Source organism: Thalia democratica, chromosome 9 (assembly GCF_965202585.1).
Source record: "Thalia democratica chromosome 9, ktThaDemo2.hap1.1, whole genome shotgun sequence".
Lineage (NCBI taxonomy): Eukaryota > Metazoa > Chordata > Thaliacea > Salpida > Salpidae > Thalia > Thalia democratica.
The window spans coordinates 7,056,548-7,080,019 of NC_139173.1; the positions used below are offsets into that span (position 1 = coordinate 7,056,548).

Sequence of the window (23,472 nt, forward strand, 5' to 3'; positions counted from 1 at the left end):
TATTTCAATTAGTTTCGTTTAAGTTAAACAAGCTTCATAAGCAAGATGGCTATAAGTCGCAGCTCTAAATAGTTTGAATTTTTGTATATATTAAAATAAGGTTTCGTATATTAGTTCTTTTACTATAGAAAACTAAAAAAAAAATCTAGAAGCAATAACTTTGTTATTTCTTGTCTCAAGAACCTAAAAAATATCTTAAAATGCTCCTGAGAGTCTCAGCTTTCCGACAGTATCTTCGGATTGACCAAGTAAAGTCGCATTCTTAAGATATTAGTGCAAACGTAAAGTCATCTCGTGAAAATGCTATGTGTTTAAAGAATTTGATTTAATTTGTTCAACCTTCAGCAAAATGTACAGCAATCTCTCGCCGTTTACCAGGGTCTGGTTGAGAAATTTCTTTACTTAAAATCTCAAAGCAATGACTTGTGCAAAGTAGACTGTAAGTACTTTAGCTTATTGTTTACCAACAATTCAGCAAACAGCACGTTGAAGTCGATGAACAGTTGTGAAATGATAATAAAGGAATTGCTTCCTTGGTGATGATACTTACCTTTCTATAATTAAGAATGTTTATAACAAAAACTCATTATTTTATGAACATTTTCTTGTTTACTATAGTTCTTAATATTAAGTTGTGACGTCATTATTCGAGAATCACTATTTGGCATCATGAATAAACGAGAGTATAAACAGCTTTTAACTTTTGTTATCATATGTACTTTTTTTTTTAATCGTCTCGTGAAATTGCTACGTGTTATTTTTTTTTTAGTATCACTGTTACCCCTAGCCCTTACCCTCGGTCAGTATTTTTTTTTTTTCATTTTTTTATTAATCTATCTTTTAGTTTTTTGTTCTGTTTTGTTTTGTTTTTTTTTTTGTATTTTTTAATCTTGTAGAAATGTCGCTCGTGCAAAATTGACCCTTGGTGCAAAACTGTCGTGGTGCAATTTTGTCCCCTCGTGCATGTTTTTACTTCGTGCAAAAGTGTCTACATGCTATTTTGTGCATTCGTGCTACTTTGTTCTTGTGCAAATTAGTCCTCTCGTGTAATTTAGTAACCTCGTGCAATTTTGATCCATTCCCTTGTAATATACTTATTAAATTGACTGTTTTTATAATGGATTTGATTAAATACCATTTGTAGACTTGATCACTTTTTTGTTTACAAAAATAGTATTAATTCAAGTTTTACATAATTTGTTTATTGAACAACAAAAAACAAAAAGCTCAAAATTGGTCCTCGGACCTGGTGTCAAAAGTATATTAATAAAAGTTGTTTATGTGTATACAAAATGTATTTTCCACTATGTTCCTTGCCCACCTAAGAGTAAGCTTGTATTTCATAGGTGTTAGAGAAAAAGATCTCTAACACAACGCAAGAGAAGTTTACTTTTAGCTGGGTAAGTAACAGATTAATTAAAAATAATAAGTTTATTGAGATAAACTTAAACTTAATGCCATCAATACTTTGAGTAAATTGAAAGTTGTACCTTGTTAGACATAAAAGTATAAAAGTTGGTTAAATAAATTTAAAAGACAAAGAGCGAAGCAAAATAAGTTTTTATTCAAGGCGCAAATTAAAAATGCAAAAACCTTAAAACTTTCCTTTCTCCTAAATTTTCATTTAAATGATTTATTAAAAGTAAATGCCTTACTAGTTCAATACACACAAAATAAACTCAGTATTTATGTAGTATTTATAGTGTATTAATGATTTTTTCTTTTTTATTAATAGTTCTCAAATGCGTAAATAAACGAGCGTGCGTAATCAAACGAGTGCGTTGATTCGCAAGAGGTTACTGTACACTACAAAATGATTTTAGCTTTTAAATACCGATGTGTTCGATTAAAACTAAAACTCAACGGAAAGTTTTTTTGGAATTTCAATAATTAAAAAAGTGGAAAAAAATTTTCGGTTTTTCTATATACCAGGTAATTTGACTAAATTTTTATAAATTAATTTTCTTTTTCAGTAATTTATAGATGCCATAAACAGTTTTTTTTTCTTCCCCAGTAAAATACTTTTTTTTTAGATTCATAATTAACTTTGATTTTTTTTTTCTCATACAAATATACATTGAAAATTAATTAAAATAAAGTTTTTACTAAAAGAATAAGAAAGAATTTGTGGATGACGTTAGAAAACAACTTTACTAATTTTTGAATATAAAACTTTGTTAGTTGTCATACCATTTGGGTCGCAAAAATTTCAAAGTTATTTATACTAAATATGTTTGTTTTAACTTGTCATGACTAAGTAATTTCTTTAAAATAGTTAATAACTAATTAATTAAGCTGACCAATTCAATGTCACCTTTGTACTGAAACAACAAAAATGTATGGTGTACAACAAGTTTCGTTTGTTTGTCATTGATAAGGTATAACTTATTCTTAAAACCGTAAACAATTATTTTATCGGCAGCTTTTAAGTTTTAGTAAATGGAAGTTAGGTTCAAATGAAATATGTATCATGAAATAAAAAATTACTAAACAAACGTTGTTTTCAATGTAAACCCATCATAAATGGAGTTATTAGTTTTAGTTGCTCTTATAATTTTTTGCATTTAGCTATAACTTAAACAACTTATATATATATAAACTTTTAGATGTTATTAACGAAAATAATGATATTATGCTTCTAAACTATTTATTATACTTTAAAAGAAGCAAAGTTTTTTTTATTTATATTTAAAATTAATTTTAAAAGTACCAAAACTAAGGCAGTTTTAAAGTAAGTTTATGTTTATATGATACCTAGCTTAATCCTGCTATACATTTTTCCGAGAAATTAGCTCTTAGGTTAGTTTTTATAGGTGACTAAATACAGTTTTTAAACATTCTAAACAATTTGTTGGTTGGTACCCAACCGAGCTTATGAAAACCAAACGAAGCAACATAGACTATTAGTTTGCCTGCAATGGCGTAAGATACTAATATAGGACAACTATTAAATGTTATTTTTAATGTGGCTTTCAAAAAAAACTTTTAGAATTTAATTGTCCTGAAAAATTTTAATAAGTTTAAATTAAAAAGTTTAATTTTAGTCCTGAAATCTTGGCAATAGTGCCTTGAATTTTCTAAAAAATGTTTCAAAGACCAAACAGTTATTTAAATTAACAATTTAAATACACAACATTAGTGTAATATGTTTAATTAGAATTTAACTAACTCTTTTCAAATCATAAATTTCAAGCATTTGTACAAAAGCTGACATTTTGCGAACAATGCCAAAAAAACAACGAATTAAATTGAAGCGTCGGAACCTTGAAATCTGTAGTTGTCAAAAACAATTTTACCTTTTCTAGTAAAGCTTTTTCCAATTGAGAAACATAATTACTTTTAAAATAAAACGTTTATTCTTTAAAGACCAAAGCTTCAACATTTAGTACTGAAAAACAAGGTATAATAACAATTCCACCTGTAATCATTTTCCACCCGGTTAAATCTCACCCGCGCACAAAGTCATAAGATTAGTTTCAAACTTACATTTGATATTTTGGGGTTGAAGAACTAAAAAAGGTCTTAAGTGTTTTAAATGGTAGTTTTTTGAGTAATCTTGTTGGAGGGGGTCATAGCTTTTTTAATTTTTGTTTAGAGGGCCTTTTGAAAAAAGTTTGGGAAACCATGATTTAAAGTAATTTTTTGAAGTTTTGTTTTTAGTAAAGATCTTTAATGATTTTTAATAAATTTTACTATAGCTGGGTCAAATTATTCCTATTGATGTTTAAAACATACTTGTAAGAAGGCATTGCTTTATTTGATGTAGCGTGAAGTAATTAACTTGAAAAACAAAAGTTTATGCGTTCAGTTAGGATAACAAATGTTTGCATTTTTTTAACTCTGCAGATAAAAAAAAGTGAAGTAAGTAAACAAAACTAGTAAGTTGCACATTTTATTAATTTTTAACTCAAGCAAAGTATCTTAATACTGTTTAAAAGTATTTGATTGCGTTAAGTTGAAACACGAAGTTTAGCAGATCAGATTTTAGTGTTAGAGGGGCGATACATAATTAATTGTTTGCGATTATTTATTTAGTTTTAGAGGAGTGATGTATTTCTATATAAGATTACTACTTTTATAAGTTTGTTACTTTTATATTGAGTTAAGATATTAACACTTAAAGTTTTTGTTTCAAGTTTTCAGAGGCTATTATGATTTTCTGCCAATTGGGGCGCGGTCATGTAAGCGACTTTTATCACTCAAAATTAACCAACTTAATTGAATCTTCATTCGAGGACTGTTGGATATTATAACGTGCGAACTTAATATAACATAGTTCTGATAAAGGGGTAATGTTACGGCCCGCGAAGTGAAAATGACCGGCCCGCCAATGTTTACAAAATTCAAGTGCGGCCCACAAAAGGTAAAACTTCGGCCCAAGTGTTAATCTTACTAAACCGAAATTCGAAACTTACACTAAACTTTTTTCATTCAAAATGAAAATTTAAAATGTCATTACAGTTTGCGGAATATTTAAACTTATATTAGATGTAGTAAGAAGGACATATAGAATTATTAGTTTGTCAAATTTAAATGAAAAATTGAGTAATTTTTGAAAACTTAAGACTAAAATCATTGCCAACCCATATTCTAGTTTATAATAAGCAACTAAAAGCTAATAAGTTGAGTGTTAATAACTAAGTTTTTTTTTTAAATCACAAATGTCATGATATAATTTATTAAATATTTAAAGAACCAATAAACACTTTCAAATTAGTGAAACATTTCGACTAACAAAACAAAAACTTGTATAATAAATATAGATTGCGATTAGGCTACAGCAGTTATAAAATAAGACTTGTATAAAAAGAAACTTTGCATCAAAACAATTTGTGAAAAGAAACTTATGCATATTTCCAACATAATAAAGATATTTATTTATTTTCTATAGACCTAATAAAACTAACAATTTAAATAACAAAAGTGCTGTAATTTTTTTTTTTTAATTAAATTCATCTATTTTATATGTTCTTGTATTTCAATGTAATTAAAAATTTAACTTATATTTTTTTCACTCATCTAATTCAACAATGTCAGCCACATTTGATACGAAGGGTGATTCGATTTGTTCGAATACTTTTGGTTCCTTCACCTCAAAAACAACGTCCCTGGGCAATATTGCTTTCCTGAACAACATCGATGCCCCACGCTGGTGCATTCCCTATAATGAGAATAATTTCTCTTTACTTACTTTTTCTTAGTTTACATAACGATTTAAAGTATTTACTGCAAATGGGGTGTTAAAATTTCAGAGATCCCTGCAATAAGAACAATTTACTGAAATAAGGAGATTGACAAATTTAAATATATTGATGAAAATACAAGTACCATAGTTTTTTGATGCTTTGATTTCTCAAGGTTTTTGAAAAACTCGTTCCAGGGTTTCTGATTTTCATCAGGTTAACAAAAGTATAAAAATAAGTTTAAAGGTAAACTGTCTAAAATAGTATCACAACCTTGAAAAGAAAGTGTAAAGCTATTTTAAATGTTTTTTCTATGAAAAAAAAATAATAACAAACAATTGTATATATATATGATATATATACATAAATTTTTAATATAACTGGGAATTTTAACATTTTTTATATGATAAGTAATGAAATTTTGATTTGACACAAAAGTTCTTTCATATATATATATATATATATATATATATATAGAATTAAGTTATTTAACTTAATAAATTAAATTTTTCACACTGAGCCCTTCTTGAGGGCTTTATTATTAAAAAAGGTTTATTTAAATTTTTAAATTAACTTTAACAAGTTAAAAATTTTTAACTTTCATTGGTGATTTTGTTTTGTGCTTTATTTTAAACTTGTTTTGAAGCTGATGAGTGAATAGTCACGAAACTCAATTCCTTTGAGTTTTGCATCTTTAAATAAAACTTATATATATACATATATATTTGAAAGAACTTTTGTGTCAAATTAAAATTTCATTACTTATCATGTAAAAAATGTTAAAATTCCCAGTTATATTAAAAATTTTAAGCTTTAATTGTCGAATTCCAGGTTTTTCCAGAATTCAAGGTGTTTTGACCATCATGTTTTAAGTAGTTTAGTGCTTTAAAACTTAAAAATTTAAAGTTCTGATACAAACTATAAATATCACAGATATTCAAATATAATTTTATTATATTAGATATTTAAATCAAATATCAGATGCCTGAAAACTTTTTGACAGGGTTGCCACTCATTTTTTCAAATTTTTTTCCAGGTTTTTAAAAGTACACATTTTTGGGTCTATTTTTAGTTTTAAGTTAATTTCTATTAAAGAAACTGTGTTAAATAGAATAAAAGCATCGAAAAGATACTGTAAAGTTACTTTAAATGTGTTTTTTAATTTAAAAAAAAATTTGATGATGACAAAAAATCTTAATTATATGATAGATTTTTTGTGCCAAATAAAAATTTTACAACTGAAAATGTTAAAGTTATTAAAAATTCCAGGTTTTTTCAGATTTTTTTCAAAATTTGTTAAATATCAGGTTTTCCAGGTTATTTTAGCCTAAATTGTCAAATTCCAGGTTTTTCCAGGTAAAGTGGCAACCCTGTTTTTGATTAAAAAAATTACTAGAAACTTCTTAAAGATTAATAGCCAAAAGGTTTAGTTTGTCTAATGTTTTTTGTTCCAAAAAAAGAAATGCAAGTAAGTTTAAGCTTTAAATTTAATTAATAAAAAGTACTCAACCGTGAAAATTGACAGAATATCATCTAAAATTAATGAGTTTATTTTTAAGAAATGTAGCGGGTTTGTTTCAAACGTTTTTATAAACATAAGTGTGGCTACCTTGCATATCATATGTATAAAGAGCATATATACTAACATGAAAACATTAACGAAAGGCATTGTTTTCAAAAATTTGTACTAACTTTATAAAATAAGACTTTTCAGTAAAATTTTTTTTTTTCAGTTTCACATATTATCAACACTTAAACCACAACATGCCTAACTAAAGCTTTACTCTTTTTATTTTTTAAATACCCAATTTTCAACCTTCTTATTCAATTTCTTATTTAAAATTCACAATTCAACAAATTCAACAAACCTGTCTTCTCAAATCAATCAAGCATGACGACCAGCTGTTGTAGTAAGTGATGAATGGTGGCCTGCCAGCTTGCAACGAGGTGCCGTTGGTTGCCATGACGGTGGTTGTCACGGACAACGGGTAACACCAGCCCTGCACCATGTAGTGGGTCAGCACAGGAGTGTAATTTCTCAGATCACGAAGTTCACCCTGGTTGGAAAACAACTTGAATATCAAAATATAAAAATTAAAACAACGTTAATACTTTTCAAGGTAAACTAATTCGTTGTTAGTTTTAGTTGTGCAGCAGAAAACTTATCAAACTAAAAAACTGGTATCAACAAATAGGCTGATAATTAATGTAGACTAAAATTACACTTTTTTTGTGAATGATATAAACTTTTATAAAAGTAGCTGATAATAAATATATACAGTGTTGCCAGATGTTCTTTATAAGTTTAAGTATAAATTCTTAGTATAAATTCTTAAGGTATAAAAGTTGTCTTAAAATGTATAACAAAAAAGAAAAGAAACGGTAAAGCTACTTTAAATGATTTTTTTATTAAAAAATTTTCAAGAGAGATTTTTTTTAACTAATCGAAATTTTGTTACTTTACGTGTATGACTAGTTTAAAATTCCAGGTTTTCACGGTTTTCAAAGTTTTTAGTGATTTCTGGTCTTAAACTACAAGTTTTTTTGCCCAATTGTCAAACTACTTTCAGGATTCCAGTTTTTTTTATATACTAACTCCAGGTTTTTTGGCAACCCTGTATACATGTATCATATGCTTGTATTATAACTGAAATTATTTGTTTTATATTTTTATATACAATGCACTTATAAATAAATAAAACAAAACTTTTCAGTGATAATATATGTATTTATCATGTAAATAAAACAAACTTTTTCAGTAATAATGTATTAATTTATCATCATATAAAACAAACTTTTTCAGTGATAATGTATGTAATTATCATGTAAATAAAACAAACTTTTTCAGTAATAATGTATTAATTTATCATCATATAAAACAAACTTTTTCAGTGATAATGTATGTATTTATCATGTAAATAAAACAAACTTTTTCAGTAATAATGTATTAATTTATCATCATATAAAACAAACTTTTTCAGTGATAATGTATGTATTTATCATGTAAATAAAACAAACTTTTTCAGTAATAATGTATTAATTTATCATCATATAAAACAAACTTTTTCAGTGATAATGTATGTATTTATCATGTAAATAAAACAAACTTTTTCAGTAATAATGTATTAATTTATCATCATATAAAACAAACTTTTTCAGTGATAATGTATGTAATTATCATGTAAATAAAACAAACTTTTTCAGTGATAATGTATTAATTTATCATCATATAAAACAAACTTTTTCAGTGATAATGTATGTATTTATCATGTAAATAAAACAAACTTTTTCAGTGATAATGTATGTATTTATCATATATGCTGCCAGTTCACTCAACCACATTGTTGCTGCTTCCATTAAAAGACGGGGAACCAATCCTCTGTTATAATAAATATTATTGTTATTTTCTAATTCTTTTATTATTTTAAAGTTTCAAACACAGAATTTTTAAGATGGTGTAATGTTAAATATTAGGAAAATTAATCTACAATTCACCAATTTAAATTCTAAACTGTTTGAGCCATATGATATTTATGAGCTAAAATAGACCAATTTTGAACGTTATAAATTAAAAATAATTTTAAATTGACTACACTAATAAAAGAAAGGTGAAACTATATATTTATTTATTTACAATACTAGAACTATTTATAACTGATAATAAAAATCTCATTTTATCAATTATTACACTAAATGGGTTCTTTTATAACAGAAAAACTCCAATTATTATAAATAATATAATAAATAAAATTCTTAATATATTTATTAGATCTAATACTAATAAATAAACAAACGCGAAGAAACCCATGAGACCGTCTTCATTCCAAGTGTTTTTCGAAGCTCCGAAGAACGAGCTCCACAAATCTTCACCGCCGATGAATGAGGCCATCGATCTTATTGCGATTACTGTGAATACAAATAAATAAATCAAATTGACTGTTATCAAAAGTATTTATCATTTGTTTATGACTGTTTTAACAAATATAAATCGTTCAAATTAAAAGTAATAACTAATATTTTTTTGTTTTTTCAAAAATCTTCACCACCAATGAATGATGTGATTGATCTTATTACTGTTTCGGATATTTATTTGTATTTACTAGATTAGTATATAACAGCTTATTTCATTGTTAGAATACACATACTTATATAATTTTCTTTAAATATTATAGATGACTGTTGAAAAGATTAAAAGCAACTTTTAAATATATAAATAAATTTAACTGGCTAAACTTATTATTTATATCATTGTATAAGTAATTCATTTTTAATCATGTTTAAATATCTACTTAAACAAAAAGTTTTTTTTTTGTCCGGACCTGCAGCCAGCCATTAGGTGATAGTTTTTGAGAGTTATGCAAAGTGGGCGATTTTAAAAAAACTTTCACACAAACTTGTAATTATTTATCATTCTACCATTATTACTTCAATACATACTTTAGGCGGTACATATTTACAATTCTAAAGTCCGCTTTGCGGTGAAATTTTTTTCTTCAAAATAATAAATTATTAATTTTAAATCCCCCCTGTGTTTAAATTGTTTCAAAATCAACAGTTACATTTTGCAAAAACACCAAAGATCAGAGTATTTGAATGATAACTTTAAAAAAAAACGATATTAATCTATTTATTTAGTTTAAATGTTTTAAAAATTAAATTTTGTAATAGAGTATATAAAACACTATGTGACGAAGAACAGTACAAATTTAATACAAATACGCAATATAGTTACGTAGTTTATTTTAGTTATCTTACAAGCACTATTTAACAGTAGTGATAGTATTTCCATAACAAAAAAAAATATTACTATGAATTTATGAGTCAAAATTATTCTAAAACATTTATTTTTTTGTAAGAGATCATTCTTCAAATAAAAGCCAGTGTTAACTTTTGTAAAAAAAACTTTGACTTCATTTGAACTTAAGGAAAAAAACATTTTTTTAGAATGTGTTAATTGAAAAGCTGTGAAAAAAAGTTTTAAAAATTATAAACAAGTTCAAATTATTTTTAGAGAAGCATACGACTCTTTAATAAAAGTAAAAATAGTATTTAAATTTTTAATAAAAAGTTAAATAGTATACAAGTTACAAAAATTAATTACTTTTCTTCAAGAACATCATGAAAACTTATAATTATTTTAGAGTTTATTATGTTACTGTGTAAATTTCAAACTTTACTATAAATATTTATTTTTTTGACTTGGTTTTTTTTAAAACTGATCAGTTTTAAACATATAGCTTAAACAATATTTGTTAAATAATTTACTTTATCTTGAATTTATATAAACTTCCATGGAAATTTTATAGTAAGCAGTTTTTCTTTTAATACAAATTACTTCAACTTAACCTTTTCTTATTGATTTAGAGATGATTAAAAGTCAGCCATAAAAGTTTCTTTACTTTAAAAAGCTTTCAAATCTTATCCACACAAATTTATTTTAATCAAGTTAAAAAAAACTTGTTTACATTAATGTTTGCTAAACAGCATTTTAAGTGACTAACAGTGTATTAGCTAATTAATAACTTTAAAATTTATTTGCAGTTAAACAAACAGGAAGTTTAAATACAGCTTAAATTTATTTTATATAATAATCAAACTAAATAAACTTTTTGGGTAAACTTAATAAATTTTTGATACGTTTCTTTATAATGAATCAAAAAAACTAGCATCAAATAAAAGTTAAAACTTTGAGTTTAATTATAAACAAGAAATGAACTATGTAAAACTTTATAAACATACATGTTTAACACACTTGTTTTAATTAAACATTTTGATAATTTATAAAACATAAATTGACATTTTGTTGTGATAATTCGCATAAAATGCAGGAAAAAATTGATGTGAAAATATAACTTTAGTTTTTTAAGATAACTTTACTAAAAAAATACATCTTTAACTGGGTTGATACTATTGATTTACAACAAATTTTTTAAAAAATCAACACCTTTTAAACCAATTTCAAACCTTTGTTTATGTAGTACAAAAAAAAACTATGAGAATAATAAGCTAATTACTAATATTTAGTATTATCATTTGTATTAAGATCTTAAGTATCATTTTCTGAACTTTATTATTATATATTAAGTTTATTTAATATTTATTACTCAATCATTATTGCTTGTTATCTATTTTATTTACCAAGTTCATTTATTATTTATCAAGTTTAAATATCAAGTTAATTATTATTTTAGGTAGTGAAATAGTTTATTATTACTTATCAACTTACTAATTATTTATTAATTTTATCATGGAAGGGGCGAGATAGTATGACACTTTGGTATTAATAATTTATCTGACCATTAAATAAATGTGACGTAATATCATTGTTTAAATTTATCAGGTTTTTTATTGTTTCATCTTTTATAACGTAATCTATCAATGAAAAGGATGTGAAAAAATGACGTGTTGTTATCATTTTAATTATATAACACACATTTTTATTTATTGGTTAATAACTAATTTATTTTTCTAACAATGAAAAATTACAAACAACTACTAACATTTTGTTTATTTAATTTACATTTGTATTTATTGTTATATATTGTTATTTATTCTTCTAACCATGAAATGGGTGTGAAATGATGACGGCTGCCGACCTTGCTGCAGATTCCTTTGAAAGCTGAAAAAAAAAAGTTTATTATTTAGTTTCTTTATGTTATTCTTATATTTATTCTTATATGTTAATAAAAAGATTAAATTCATTTAATTATTATAAACCTATAAATACTAGTATAGTTGTTTTGTCTTTTTTAAACAAAAAATTCCAACTGAGTTTAAAATTTTGTAGAAAAATAAAAACTTATTTTTTACGTAATTGCTTCTTACCCAACCACAAAAGACTATTTATGCTTATAAAACTTTAAAAAGAATTTCAACAATCGTTAAAAATGTATCATTCAACTGAAAGGAAAAGCAGTCAGCAAATAATACTTTTCTTAATTGAAAAGAAAACAAATGAGCTGCATTTATATCTTAATTTTATATTTTTATCTTGCTTCAAAAACATCTGTTATTTGTAAAAGAAGTCTTTATTTATATAGAAAGTAGTGTATTTTTTTTTAATTATACAGCAAAGTTAGTAGTTTTAAAAGTGACTGATTTAAAAACAAGTGAAGCTAGAAAGCTTATGTCTAAACTTATTTTTTTAAACTAAAAATTGTTAATCAAAAAACAATACAATTTAAGTAAAGATATGTGATATACTTTAGAAAATCAAAACCACTACCATGACTTTGTTATAATTTCAAACAAAAGTTATAGACTTTCAACAGCATAAGTGTATTTTAAAGTTTAAATTATTTAAACTTTGTGCTATTTTATTAAAAACTTAATTGATATATGGTTAATAAGCAAGCACCGAAAAACATTTCAAGCTATATTTCTACAATATTGAAAATATATATATATATAAATTGTATTAAAAAAAAACATACCTTCACACAGAGCTGTCCAAAATCGTTTTCTGGGGCTTGCTGTTTTAAATAATTTTATTTATTAATAATTAAGTTGTAATAAATAAACAATTATCTAATTTAAGTTTTTACACACCAGGTATATTATACATTATATATTGAACCACAAAATTTTAAACTAAAACGCTGTGAAAACTTTCATTTTAGCTAATAAATAATTTCATATTATATTATCTTGCGTTTAAATGTAATTACTCTTTTAAAAAATAGTTTTAATAAACTTAATAAAATTTATTCTTAAAGATTTCAGAACAATTTAATTTATTTCTAGAACAAAAAAAATTGTTGAAAAGTAAAAACATTTTTAGATTGTTGTAATTACAAATTAAAGTATTTTTTTAGAAAAGTCTCAAAAAACATTCATTCCCAATTGTAGAAACTGCTATGTTTGTGTCTTTGCTAACTTTTCAAATAAATAAAGTAGTTCAATACTTTACAAGCTTGAAACTAAATAAAAAAATATCAAACAACAATACTGGTGGTTTAAACCTTTTAAAAAACATTTTTTATCTACACTTTAATTAAGAAATGAATAACCTAATAATTTCAAATAAATAAAGTAGTTCAATACTTTACAAGCTTGAAACTAAATAAAAAAATATCAAACAACAATACTGGTGGTTTAAACCTTTTAAAAAACATTTTTTATCTACACTTTAATTAAGAAATGAATAACCTTTAAATTTACATTAAGATTGTGATATTTTTTTTACATTTAAATTATGATAGAAAAAAAAAACTAACGTTTTGCTGTTCTTCCTGAGTTTTGATTGTCTGTTAAAATAAAGTATTTTAAATTTAGACAATAAATCAACTTTCTGATTATATATTATATAATAGTAACTATAACAGAGTTGCCAAAAGTTTTTTTTAACTTTTAAAAATTAAGATTTCAATAAAAAATTATTTTGACTGTATGGTATAATAGTATATCTAAAAAAACAAAAACCACTGCTTTATATTTGTTTATAAAACAATTTCAAACAAAAATCAAAATTACAGAGATAAACAAAATGAGCAAAAGACTTCTAAAAAGTTAAAGTTTTGTAAATTTCGCAAACCGTATTATACAATATATTAATTACTATATTTTCATACCTCATACCAACTTTTAGTCTTAGAAGGTTATTTGTTATCTAAATTTTAATTTAATAAAGTTGATAAAAGAACAAGAACACTTAACAACTTATTTCAAAACTTCATTTTGTTAAAAAAAAAATTATTCAAATGCTTTAGATGCACCCTTTATATAATTTTTTTGAATTATCATATGATTTTTCAAATAAATGATGAAATTAAATGGAAACCCTAATAAACTTATTTATCGAGGATTTAAACTAAGTTAGAAAAACTGATATAAAATGATTAGTATTACTCTATCAACAACAGTTATACATTTTAAAGCTGTATTAGCAATAGTATAATTAACAAAAAACAATTTCTTAGTTATATCTAAACTTTAAATATAACTGTCCAAAGTTAAGTTTTCCAAACACTTTTTTTTTTGAGTTATAATAAACTTTTTTAATTAAAAATGCATGTAAAAAGATTGTGAATTACATAAAAAGATTATAATCTAATTGTAAAATACTTTAATTTTTATAAATATTTAATTGAGCTAAACTGTCATAACTAAACAGCCAAACTATATTTCAAAAATAATCTACATAATGTCTAAAACAGGTAAATATTTACTACTGACTTGCTAAAACACTCATAGATGATGGTCATTTTTAAACTAACACAATTGTATTTTCAACATAAATTTGAAATAACACAATATTTACTATTTACCTGCTTAACGCACTCATAAGTGATGGTCATTTTGGAACTAACATAATTGTATTTTCAACATAAATTTGAAATAACACAATATTTACAACAAACCTGTTTAACGCACTCATAAGTGATGGTCATAGTGGTGTGCGCGCACATCCGTGGCAACAAGCCTCTGTACAATCCTACGAATCCGTCAGTTGCTTTGATGTGCGACACTGTATTGATTTGTTTAGTATTTTGTCAAGTGTTAAATACCAGAGGTTTTATTTTTAACATTTTTTTTTGTTTTCAATTTTTTGTTTGTACATAACTAATTTACACTACTGTTTTTATCTATAATTTTCTTCATCTGATGTGTTAATATAGCAAATAGGAATTACCTGAAGTATATAAAAATATAAAACATATTGTTGACAAAATGAATATATAACTATTAAGAATTTTTAGGGTTACTAACATTTAAAACAAAATATTAAAAAACATAAAATTATTTGAATGTCAAGAGTGGGATGCTTTTCTTATGTAAGTCAGTGTATTAGTGATCATTAACACAAATAAAAGGAAACAATTGTATAAGGTTGATTATAACTTGGTAACCTTAAAAAATTTCTAAAACTAAAAATATAATTACTAAAAGCTTTTGTTTACAATGACATTGTTATAATTAATTTTGATTTAACATGTATATTTAAGTATAAAACAGTCCTTAAATATTTTAGTTGGAATAATACTAACACGAAACAAAAAACAATAAAGTTTGAATTTTTAAACAATATCAATACAGATAAAAACCTTAAACAATTTATTTTTTAATATTTAAAAGGCATTTCGTGCAAATAAATACCGTCCTACTGATAAATAAAAAAAAAAAATAATCATTAAAAAAAATATTCAAGATTAACTGCTATAAAAATATTCACTTAATAATTTATTAAATAAATGTTTTTTAACTCACAATATTCGAAAACTCCAGGGTACAGAAGTCGTTGACGGAAGAAAAGATCTTTTTTCAGCTGTGGGGCCAGTGGCTCATGACCTAGCTGTGTAGAAAATCATATCAATTATTAATATTTATTTATAACTTGTATTACTAGACTTGACTTTAAAACTTTGAAACACCACTCTATAAAGCACTCTATAAAGCAAAACAACTGAGTGACAAACATAGACTGAGTGAAAGTTGAAATAAAGTTGTAGAAAAATCACTTAAAAAATCAAACCAATATTAAAAGATAAATAAAACTTAAAATATAAATTTATTTATTGAATTAATTTAAATTGTAAGTTTTATAAAAACAACATATAAATATCTAAATGTTTTTCTATGCTTGAGTTTTGCAAAAATAATGTAAACAAGCTTAGGTGTGTGGCAATTCTGAAGTTCAAAAATTATTGAATTATAAAAACTGAAGCAGTTTATCAAAAAAAAAATGTTTTCAGCTGTACTTTTAATTTATGATAATTTATTTAAACTTCATAATGTTAGAGCCTTTCGAAACAACTGTAAATGTTTGATCAATAAGTAAATAAAACTTGTATAAACAAATAACTTTGTTTAATAATCTAGGGTAGTTTTTAAATATATAACAAAACTTTTTTTTTCTTAAACCTTTAATTATTTATATATTATTTATTTATTTTCAACCTTTTAGAAATAAAACTTTAACTTATAATTGTAATTTTGAAACTTTGTAATAAATTTATGTGTTCTTAGTCTTTAATCTTAAAAAAAAACGTAGTTATTGTGAAAAATAAAAGAAAATTAAGTTTTATGTACTAAGTTTTACTTATTGAAAATTATTTTTTCTTTCTGATCAAGAAATAAAAGATTATGTTTTTTAACTCATTCAGAGTGCTATATTTTTTATTTAATTTGTCTTATACTTTCGCACACAATAATCAAATTTATGTAAAAAAGGAAAACTTTACTACAAGTTGATTAAATATTTTAAATCACTATGATGAAGTATAGATTTAAGTGTTTTAGTGAATATGTTTATTTTAATAATCGAAAACTCTATAAAATTTCAAACTATCTAGCAATGAATAAATAAAAAGAGGTTTTGATCATGTTTTAAAGGTGTATTTAAATTTAAAAAAAAATACTCTTAATTAACAAAAAGATATAAAGTATTTTATCAATAGCAACCAAAACAATGAAACTGTCATCACAAAGTCAAATAGTTAAGATTTAACAAAAACTCAAATATAATTGAATCCTTTACTACAAACTGCAACATATGAAATACCTATTTTGATTGTTTGACCTTAAATAAATTTACTTGATTGTTTCTTACAACATCTTTATCCCATAAAACTTGAAAACTAAGTATTTGGACTAAAAACTATATAATAAATACTATATACCAGGGGCGTAGCGTGGGGAGGGACGCTGGCGCATGCGTGCCACCCAAAAAAAAAAAAAAGAAGTAAAAAAAATGTAATATCTTTATTCTTTATTGTTTATTTTTTCTGATTAATTTGCCGTTTTTCAACTAAGTTTTTCTATTATTTGAAAAGTAAAACGAAATTTCAATACTAATTAGTGACAAGTTAGGGAAATTACCCAGTATACTGATTCGGTGCGTGATTTCAAATGTGCACCAATGTTGATGCAAAACTCCATAAGGAAAAATTTTATAACTTCATTAACTTCATTAGAATTTACACTCAAACAGTACGCAACCAGTTAGTGCACCGCAGTAGTATAACCTTATGAGAGAATTTTCTACAACGACAAATGCTAACATTTTGTTAGCAAACCATAAAGCTAAACCTGTTTTATAGTGATAATGATTCAAGAATAAACAAATAGTAGCAAAAATAGCAATTAATACCTGCTAATAAAATAAAAATAAATTGATAATAAGAACAAAAAATATTAACAACATAATTTAAAAGAAAAATAACAAAAAAAATATAATAAAACAAATAATAAATAAACAATTCATACTGTGAATGCAGTTTTAATCTCACTGTACAAAAATTATTCTTTAAATTACCCTAAACTTAAAAAATTTTTTAAAAGTAGTTTCTTTTTTTATTAAGATAACAAACAAATCAAACTTTGCTATTCTATCAGCCATTAAGTTAAAAAATTAATCAATTTTTGTAGCAAGTTATTTTAAAATTTATTCAGTCACATCATGAATAATATTATAGTAACTTGTAAAACAGATTTTTTACAATCAATATTTAGTCTTAAAGACTTATTTGATTAATTTTAAATTTAAATTTATTTAGATTTAAATCAAGCTTAAATGGTATTTTAAAAAAAGTGCTTTCTACCCACTGTTTGTAGTATTTAAAAAATGCTATTCCCTAAAGATCATAGAAAAACTGATCTAGAGATAAGTGAATAGCTATATTTCTTGTGAATTTTTAAAAGCATTGAAAAGGTTGACCTTCAAAATTTTATTTTTTAATTTTTTTGTTTTGTATCAAAAACTTTTAGTAAAATCTTTCCACACACTCAGGATAACTCAAGATTCTATGAAGTTTTGGAAAACTTTAGTATGACTCAGTTAAAACCAGGATAACTTTTTTAATTTTTTATAAAATTAAGTATTTTTAAGCTCAGGCTGACTAAGGATATATTTGTTTTTTTTGTTAACTCAGGGTAGATTAAGTGGTTTTAAAAGCTTTTTTTAACAACAGCCTAGTTTCTATTAGTTTAAAAACAATAAAAAATATCTTTAAAAAAATTTAAAATGCCTAAGATGACACATGATATTTTTAAACTAACTCATGATAGTTATTTTGACTCAAAGAGTGGCAAGGCAATTCTGATAGCTTCAAAGTTGGTTGTTTTTTGAAAATTTGTTTTATAAAACTAAATAAAAAGTAAAAATCTGTTTTTATTAATTTTTAGATTATTATTTAAAAAAAAATGCAAAGTAGTATTGTATGGAATGTTGCAAGTCTAAAAATATTTCAGATAGGAAAATTATCTGAAGCTCAAAAACTTGAATTGAAAAATAGCAGACCAACACCAGATATTGCTATTACTCAAGACAGCAGTTCAAGTGGTATAAAATTTTAATTTTTGTTTATATTTCAGATTTTCTTCATCCTTTAAGATATATTTTTACAGTTTTATATTGTAATATAGCCAAAAAAGTAAAAGTTAAAACAAAAAAAAAAATAGCTCTTTAGATTCAAACCTTTTAATTTTAATACTGAAATTTTAACATTTTTATATAAAAGATAGAGATAGTATATTGAAAGCTGCAACAAACTAAAAGTATGAGTTATTTTAAGTTTAATACAATTCTTTTTTGCTGATATAAAATAGATATTGAACATTATTTAGAAATCGCACAGAGAAAAATGTTTTGATGTATTAATTGTTGTACTTAGTTGACTATTTATTTGTAGTTTAAGGCCATAGGGGGTAAGCCATGTTTTTTAGAAGTTGATATTATTTTATAGATTTTTTTAAAGCTTTAAGATACTTTTTGTTGTTTTAAAAAATTCGATTTTTTTTTAGATATGAACAGTCAAAGTCGGGCCGCATAATAGGTTCCCTATAAGAAGGGAAAACTAAAACAGCGAAAAAAGGCTAGTTTGTTTAAAATCTATCTACTAATACTTTTTTCCAGCAATCTTCTCCAAACTCTAACAGTTTAATCTTTATACAATAACAAAAAAACATTACTTGTGAATTGAAAAATTTGTAGTAATTTTTTTATTTTTGAAAAAAAAAGACTATATTTTTAAATTTTTTATATAAAATTTTTATTTAATTTTAATTATCTAAATTCATAAGTACATTTTTTTCTGGTAATGTAAGGAACATTTTCTAAAATTTGAAGAAGATTGCTTGAAAAATGAAGGAGATAGATTTTTAGTAATTTCTTAAATTTCCGAGAAAATTGACCCCGAAAAAATTGCGGCCCAAAAGTTTTAATTTAAGAAATTTTTTGAGAAAAAAATTTGCGCACCCCCTGACCAAAATACCACGCTACGCCACTGCTATATACTATATTATTAAGTGTACTATTTAAATATACAATTTAGTTAAGATTTGATAATTTATCCAAATTGTTAAACATTCTTAAGAAATATTTTTTAAAGTATTGTATTTGTTAAAAAAACTTCTTATGATTTATGTAAGTGTACAACTTAATGCATATAAAAAATCAGTTTTTTAATAGTTAAAAGCTGTGCATATAGTTGAAACCAAGTAGACCTTTGACTATAAATCAATCATTTTTAAGGAAAATTCTAATAAGCATTAAGTTAACTTTTCCCAATGGTAAAAACATTATGTAAAGAAATCATAGTTTAAACAAACTTCCCAAACGTTTATGTTTTATTATTATCCAAAATGTTTTTTTGTGCTATAGATATCAACTATTAAACTTTTAAAATTTTAATTTAATTTTTTTTTATTTACATCATCTTTAAAACAAAGTTCTTAACTTTAGATCTAGTTAAACTATTTTCAAACGTAAAATTCCATATTGTACCATAATTATTTTTGTTATGTTTTTCTCTTCTAATTTTCATTTTAAGAGGCATACTTTATGAAACTTTTTAAATCTAAGAAAAGTAATCAAAAAATTTTAATGTCCAACTCCTTCTTTAGAAACACTAACATAAATCTTTATTTGAAAGCCTGAAGTGTATACATAAAAACTCTTTAAAAAAACTTGAGATAGAATAATTTTTCTAAATTGTTTCTAATACAAACAAATGGAATAAAAAATGATGGCAACATTTTTTTTTTTTAATCTACCAGAAATCTACATTATTATCATTAAGCAATTTACTTACGTTTTCAGTAAATGTTTCTTGCAATATTAAGAGCAAGTTGTATAAAAACAAAATCAATTGATGTTTTCGCATAGGAAAAAGGGGGTCAATATAAACAAAACATTCTAAAATAAAAGTTTTTGCATATCAGAAACATTCACTATATATAATTACTCACTTGAATTAATGTTTTTGCATAGGAGAAAGGATGAGCGGTGACCGTCATAATGGCACCTGTCAGCAATTGCTGCAGGTCGATTGTTGGTGTCATTTTTTATTTTGATTAATAACTGCAAAATTTATAACCTTTATCATAATTGAATTTATTTAAGGAATTCGTAAAACTTTTTTCTGATGTTTTTATTATTATTACTTAATGTGTCATTTAACTAATGCATTTTGTTAATTTACAATAATTAATCAAAACATTTCTGGTCACAGATAATTGGATAACACAATTTTAGATGACAACTTTTATATTTAAGTCAAATACTTACATATTTTCAACTTATATTTCAGGCTGCCACTCTTTAAGGCAAACAACTGACCTGAGTTTGTAAAAAAATATCAAAACAAATTGAGCTACAATAATTGTAATTGATTTCATTATTGCCACATTGAAATTCAGCTACAGTAATCACCAGTATACATATAATATTTTCAGTGTGTTCAGAAAAACTTAAATTTCTAATATATGAAAAACCACTTTTGTTCTACTTCTAATAGTTAACAAGTTTAAACAGGTTTAACTATGTTGTGCATAAAAAGACCACTAAATTTGAAAAAACTACATTATTAAGAAATTAATTTAAATCAAATTACATTTTAACCCTTCATAAACTTTTAGTGACTTAGTTGTACAAAAATCTAAAGATGCTTTTAGCTTATAAGTATAGATTAATCAGGATGGCTTCTGGTTAATAAAAAATTTCTTTTAAATTTTCTGACTATCTCCTAAGTTTTAAAAGCAATTTTTCTGTAATAACTACTATAAAATTAAATTCAATGTTTAAAAAGGATAAAACTATATACATTTAGGGTTGCCAAATATTTTTGAGAAATTTATTCCGTATTTTCTGAATTTCTTCCAGTTTTTTAAAAGTATTAGGTTTCAGTGTCTTAAGTATAAAATTAAGTTTAAAGTAAAAATTGTCTAAAATAGTATAACAGCATAAGAGAGTACTGTAAAGCTATTTTAAATTTGCTTATTAGTAAAAAAGTCTTAAACATACCAAAATATTTATCTAAAGATATAATTTTTGAATCTAATTGAAATTTGTTATTTTAAATGTAAGTATTGTTTAAAAATACAGGTTTTTATAGCCTTTTTTAATGACTTTTGTTCAAAACTGCAGGATTTTTAAAAGGCTTAAAGTCAATTTCAAGGTTTTTTAGCCTAAATTTTAAAATTTTTCAGGGATCCAGGTTTTTGGCAACCCTCTATATAAAAAATATGGTAATGCTATGTCTTTAAATTTGGTTTTTAATAATTAAAATTTTAAATATGTACTAGTACAAAAACAAATTGTTGAATACAATATTTTTTTGTTTCCAATTCAAATTTAATTAGCTTTTAATTATGTAAAAATTGTTCAAAAAACATTTATCTATCTTTTCTTTTAAAAAATACTAATTGCCAGGCTTTTCAAGGTTTATTTTAGAAAAATTTTAATTTTTGGTTAAATAGTCACCCTGACTAAGATATGCTTTTATGTTTTATATCTAAAAAGTTCTAAATATACCTTTGTTATATGTTAGTAAGCTAAATTTTATCTAATAAGAAAATCTAATACTATCTATTAAACAAATCAACTTGAAGTTACTTGAAATTTAATCAAAATTAGCATAAAACTTTTGAAAAATTCAATTATCCCAAGCTGACCAAGTCAACAAAAGTTATTTTAAAATTTAAAACTAGCCTTAGTGTGGCAACAATGTTTTTGAATAGAAACTATTTCAAATTTTAAAAGTTCAATGTTTTCCCATAATTTTTTAAGAAAATTTCACATTAACAGATTGGGTACCAAGAATGGATTTATGATCAAGTTTTCAAATTCTAGATTTTTAAAGGATTCTAGAACAAGTGACCTGGCCACCCTTATCAAGAATTAATTTAAAAGTTCTGAAAATATGAATACAAGCAACTTAATTCACTTGATGGATTGGTGAGAGTCAAAATTTACTATAGAAATCTCAACTTAAGACTGAAGTGGAGTCTAATATTCTTTTTACAAAAATTAACATTATAACTTATATGAAAGCTATAATTATATATTATAAGATACTATTAGCACAATAAATTAAATAAATTTTTCAAGCAGTTGCATAAAAACGTTTACAATGTCTGTAGTAAAATTTTCTATTGTCCATTTTCTTATAATTTTTAAAAGTGAATCCTATCTTCTTGATAAGGCCATAGGGGGGGTCCGACATTTTTTTATACAAAAATTAACTTTGTCTTTTATATGAAAGCTTTAAATATAAACTACAAGCCTGTTTTTATAGAATTCAAAAATATCATTTAACTTTTGAGATATTTTATTTTTTGTAAAAAATTTCCAATTCAAACCTATGGACCGCAAATTTTTTGGGTTCAATTTTCTCGGAAATTTAAAAATTCACTAAAAATCTATCTCCTCCTTCATTTTTTAAGCAATCTTCTTCAAATTTTCAGGGAATGTTTCTTATATTAAAAGGAAAAAACGTTACTTTAGAATTTTTTTTAAATAAAAAAAAAAGTATCACAAAAATTTAAAAAAAAAGTGTTCTTTTTTAATAATATTTTTACAAATTTATTTTAAATTCCAAAGTAACGTTTTTTTGTTATTTGATAAAGATTAGACTGTGAAAGTTTGAAGAAGATTGCTTGAAAAATGTAGGAGGAGATAGATTTTAAATAAAACAGTCTTTTTTTGCTGTTTTAGTTTTCCCTTTCCATAGGGAACCTATTATGTGGCCCGACTTTGACTAGTCATATCTCAAAAAATAATTTGAATTTTTTTTAACAATAAAAAGCATCTAGAAGCTTATAAAAAACTTTTTAAAATAAGATCAACATGTAAAAAACATGGTTTACCCCCCCCCCCCTATGGCCCCCCCTATGGTTTACCCCTATTTCAAGTCAATTGACCTCTAACTTTTAGGAAATGTTCCTTTTATTAGTATAAAACATCCTATTGCACCAAGTATAAAAATAAACTTAAGAATTTTATAACAAAAAAATAATTCCTATATAATTTAGTTTATAGTTACATATATTCATTACTTAGTTAAGAATAACT

The 23,472-nt window shown here is 24.1% G+C and overlaps 1 protein-coding gene across 1 annotated transcript; it reads right to left on the reverse strand.

Annotated features, from left to right (window-relative positions):
- Window positions 1-4,662: 4,662 nt before the first annotated feature.
- On the reverse strand, window positions 4,663-20,483 carry LOC145844010 (mitochondrial carrier homolog 2-like). The gene is made up of 10 exons (XM_082951320.1): window positions 20,370-20,483; window positions 15,390-15,474; window positions 14,543-14,649; window positions 13,400-13,429; window positions 12,617-12,655; window positions 11,745-11,802; window positions 8,978-9,089; window positions 8,469-8,562; window positions 7,052-7,240; window positions 4,663-5,161 (listed from the first exon to the last, which is right to left on the reverse strand). The coding sequence occupies exons 1-10, from the start codon at window positions 20,460-20,462 to the stop codon at window positions 5,012-5,014; spliced, it is 957 nt and encodes a 318-aa protein (XP_082807446.1). The 5' UTR covers window positions 20,463-20,483; the 3' UTR covers window positions 4,663-5,011.
- Between the last annotated feature and the right edge of the window lie 2,989 nt (window positions 20,484-23,472).

Bases quoted from the DNA above. Each gene is read 5' to 3' on its own strand.
- LOC145844010 (XM_082951320.1), bottom strand. From the start codon at position 20,462: ATGACACCAACAATCGACCTGCAGCAATTGCTGACAGGTGCCATTATG. The intron at 12,656-13,399 runs GTTAGTTTTTTT...TATTTAAAACAG, and splicing joins CTCAGGAAGAACAGCAAAAC to CAAGCCCCAGAAAACGATTT. The intron at 8,563-8,977 runs GTTTGTTTATTT...TTATTATAACAG, and splicing joins GGTCTCATGGGTTTCTTCGC to AGGATTGGTTCCCCGTCTTT.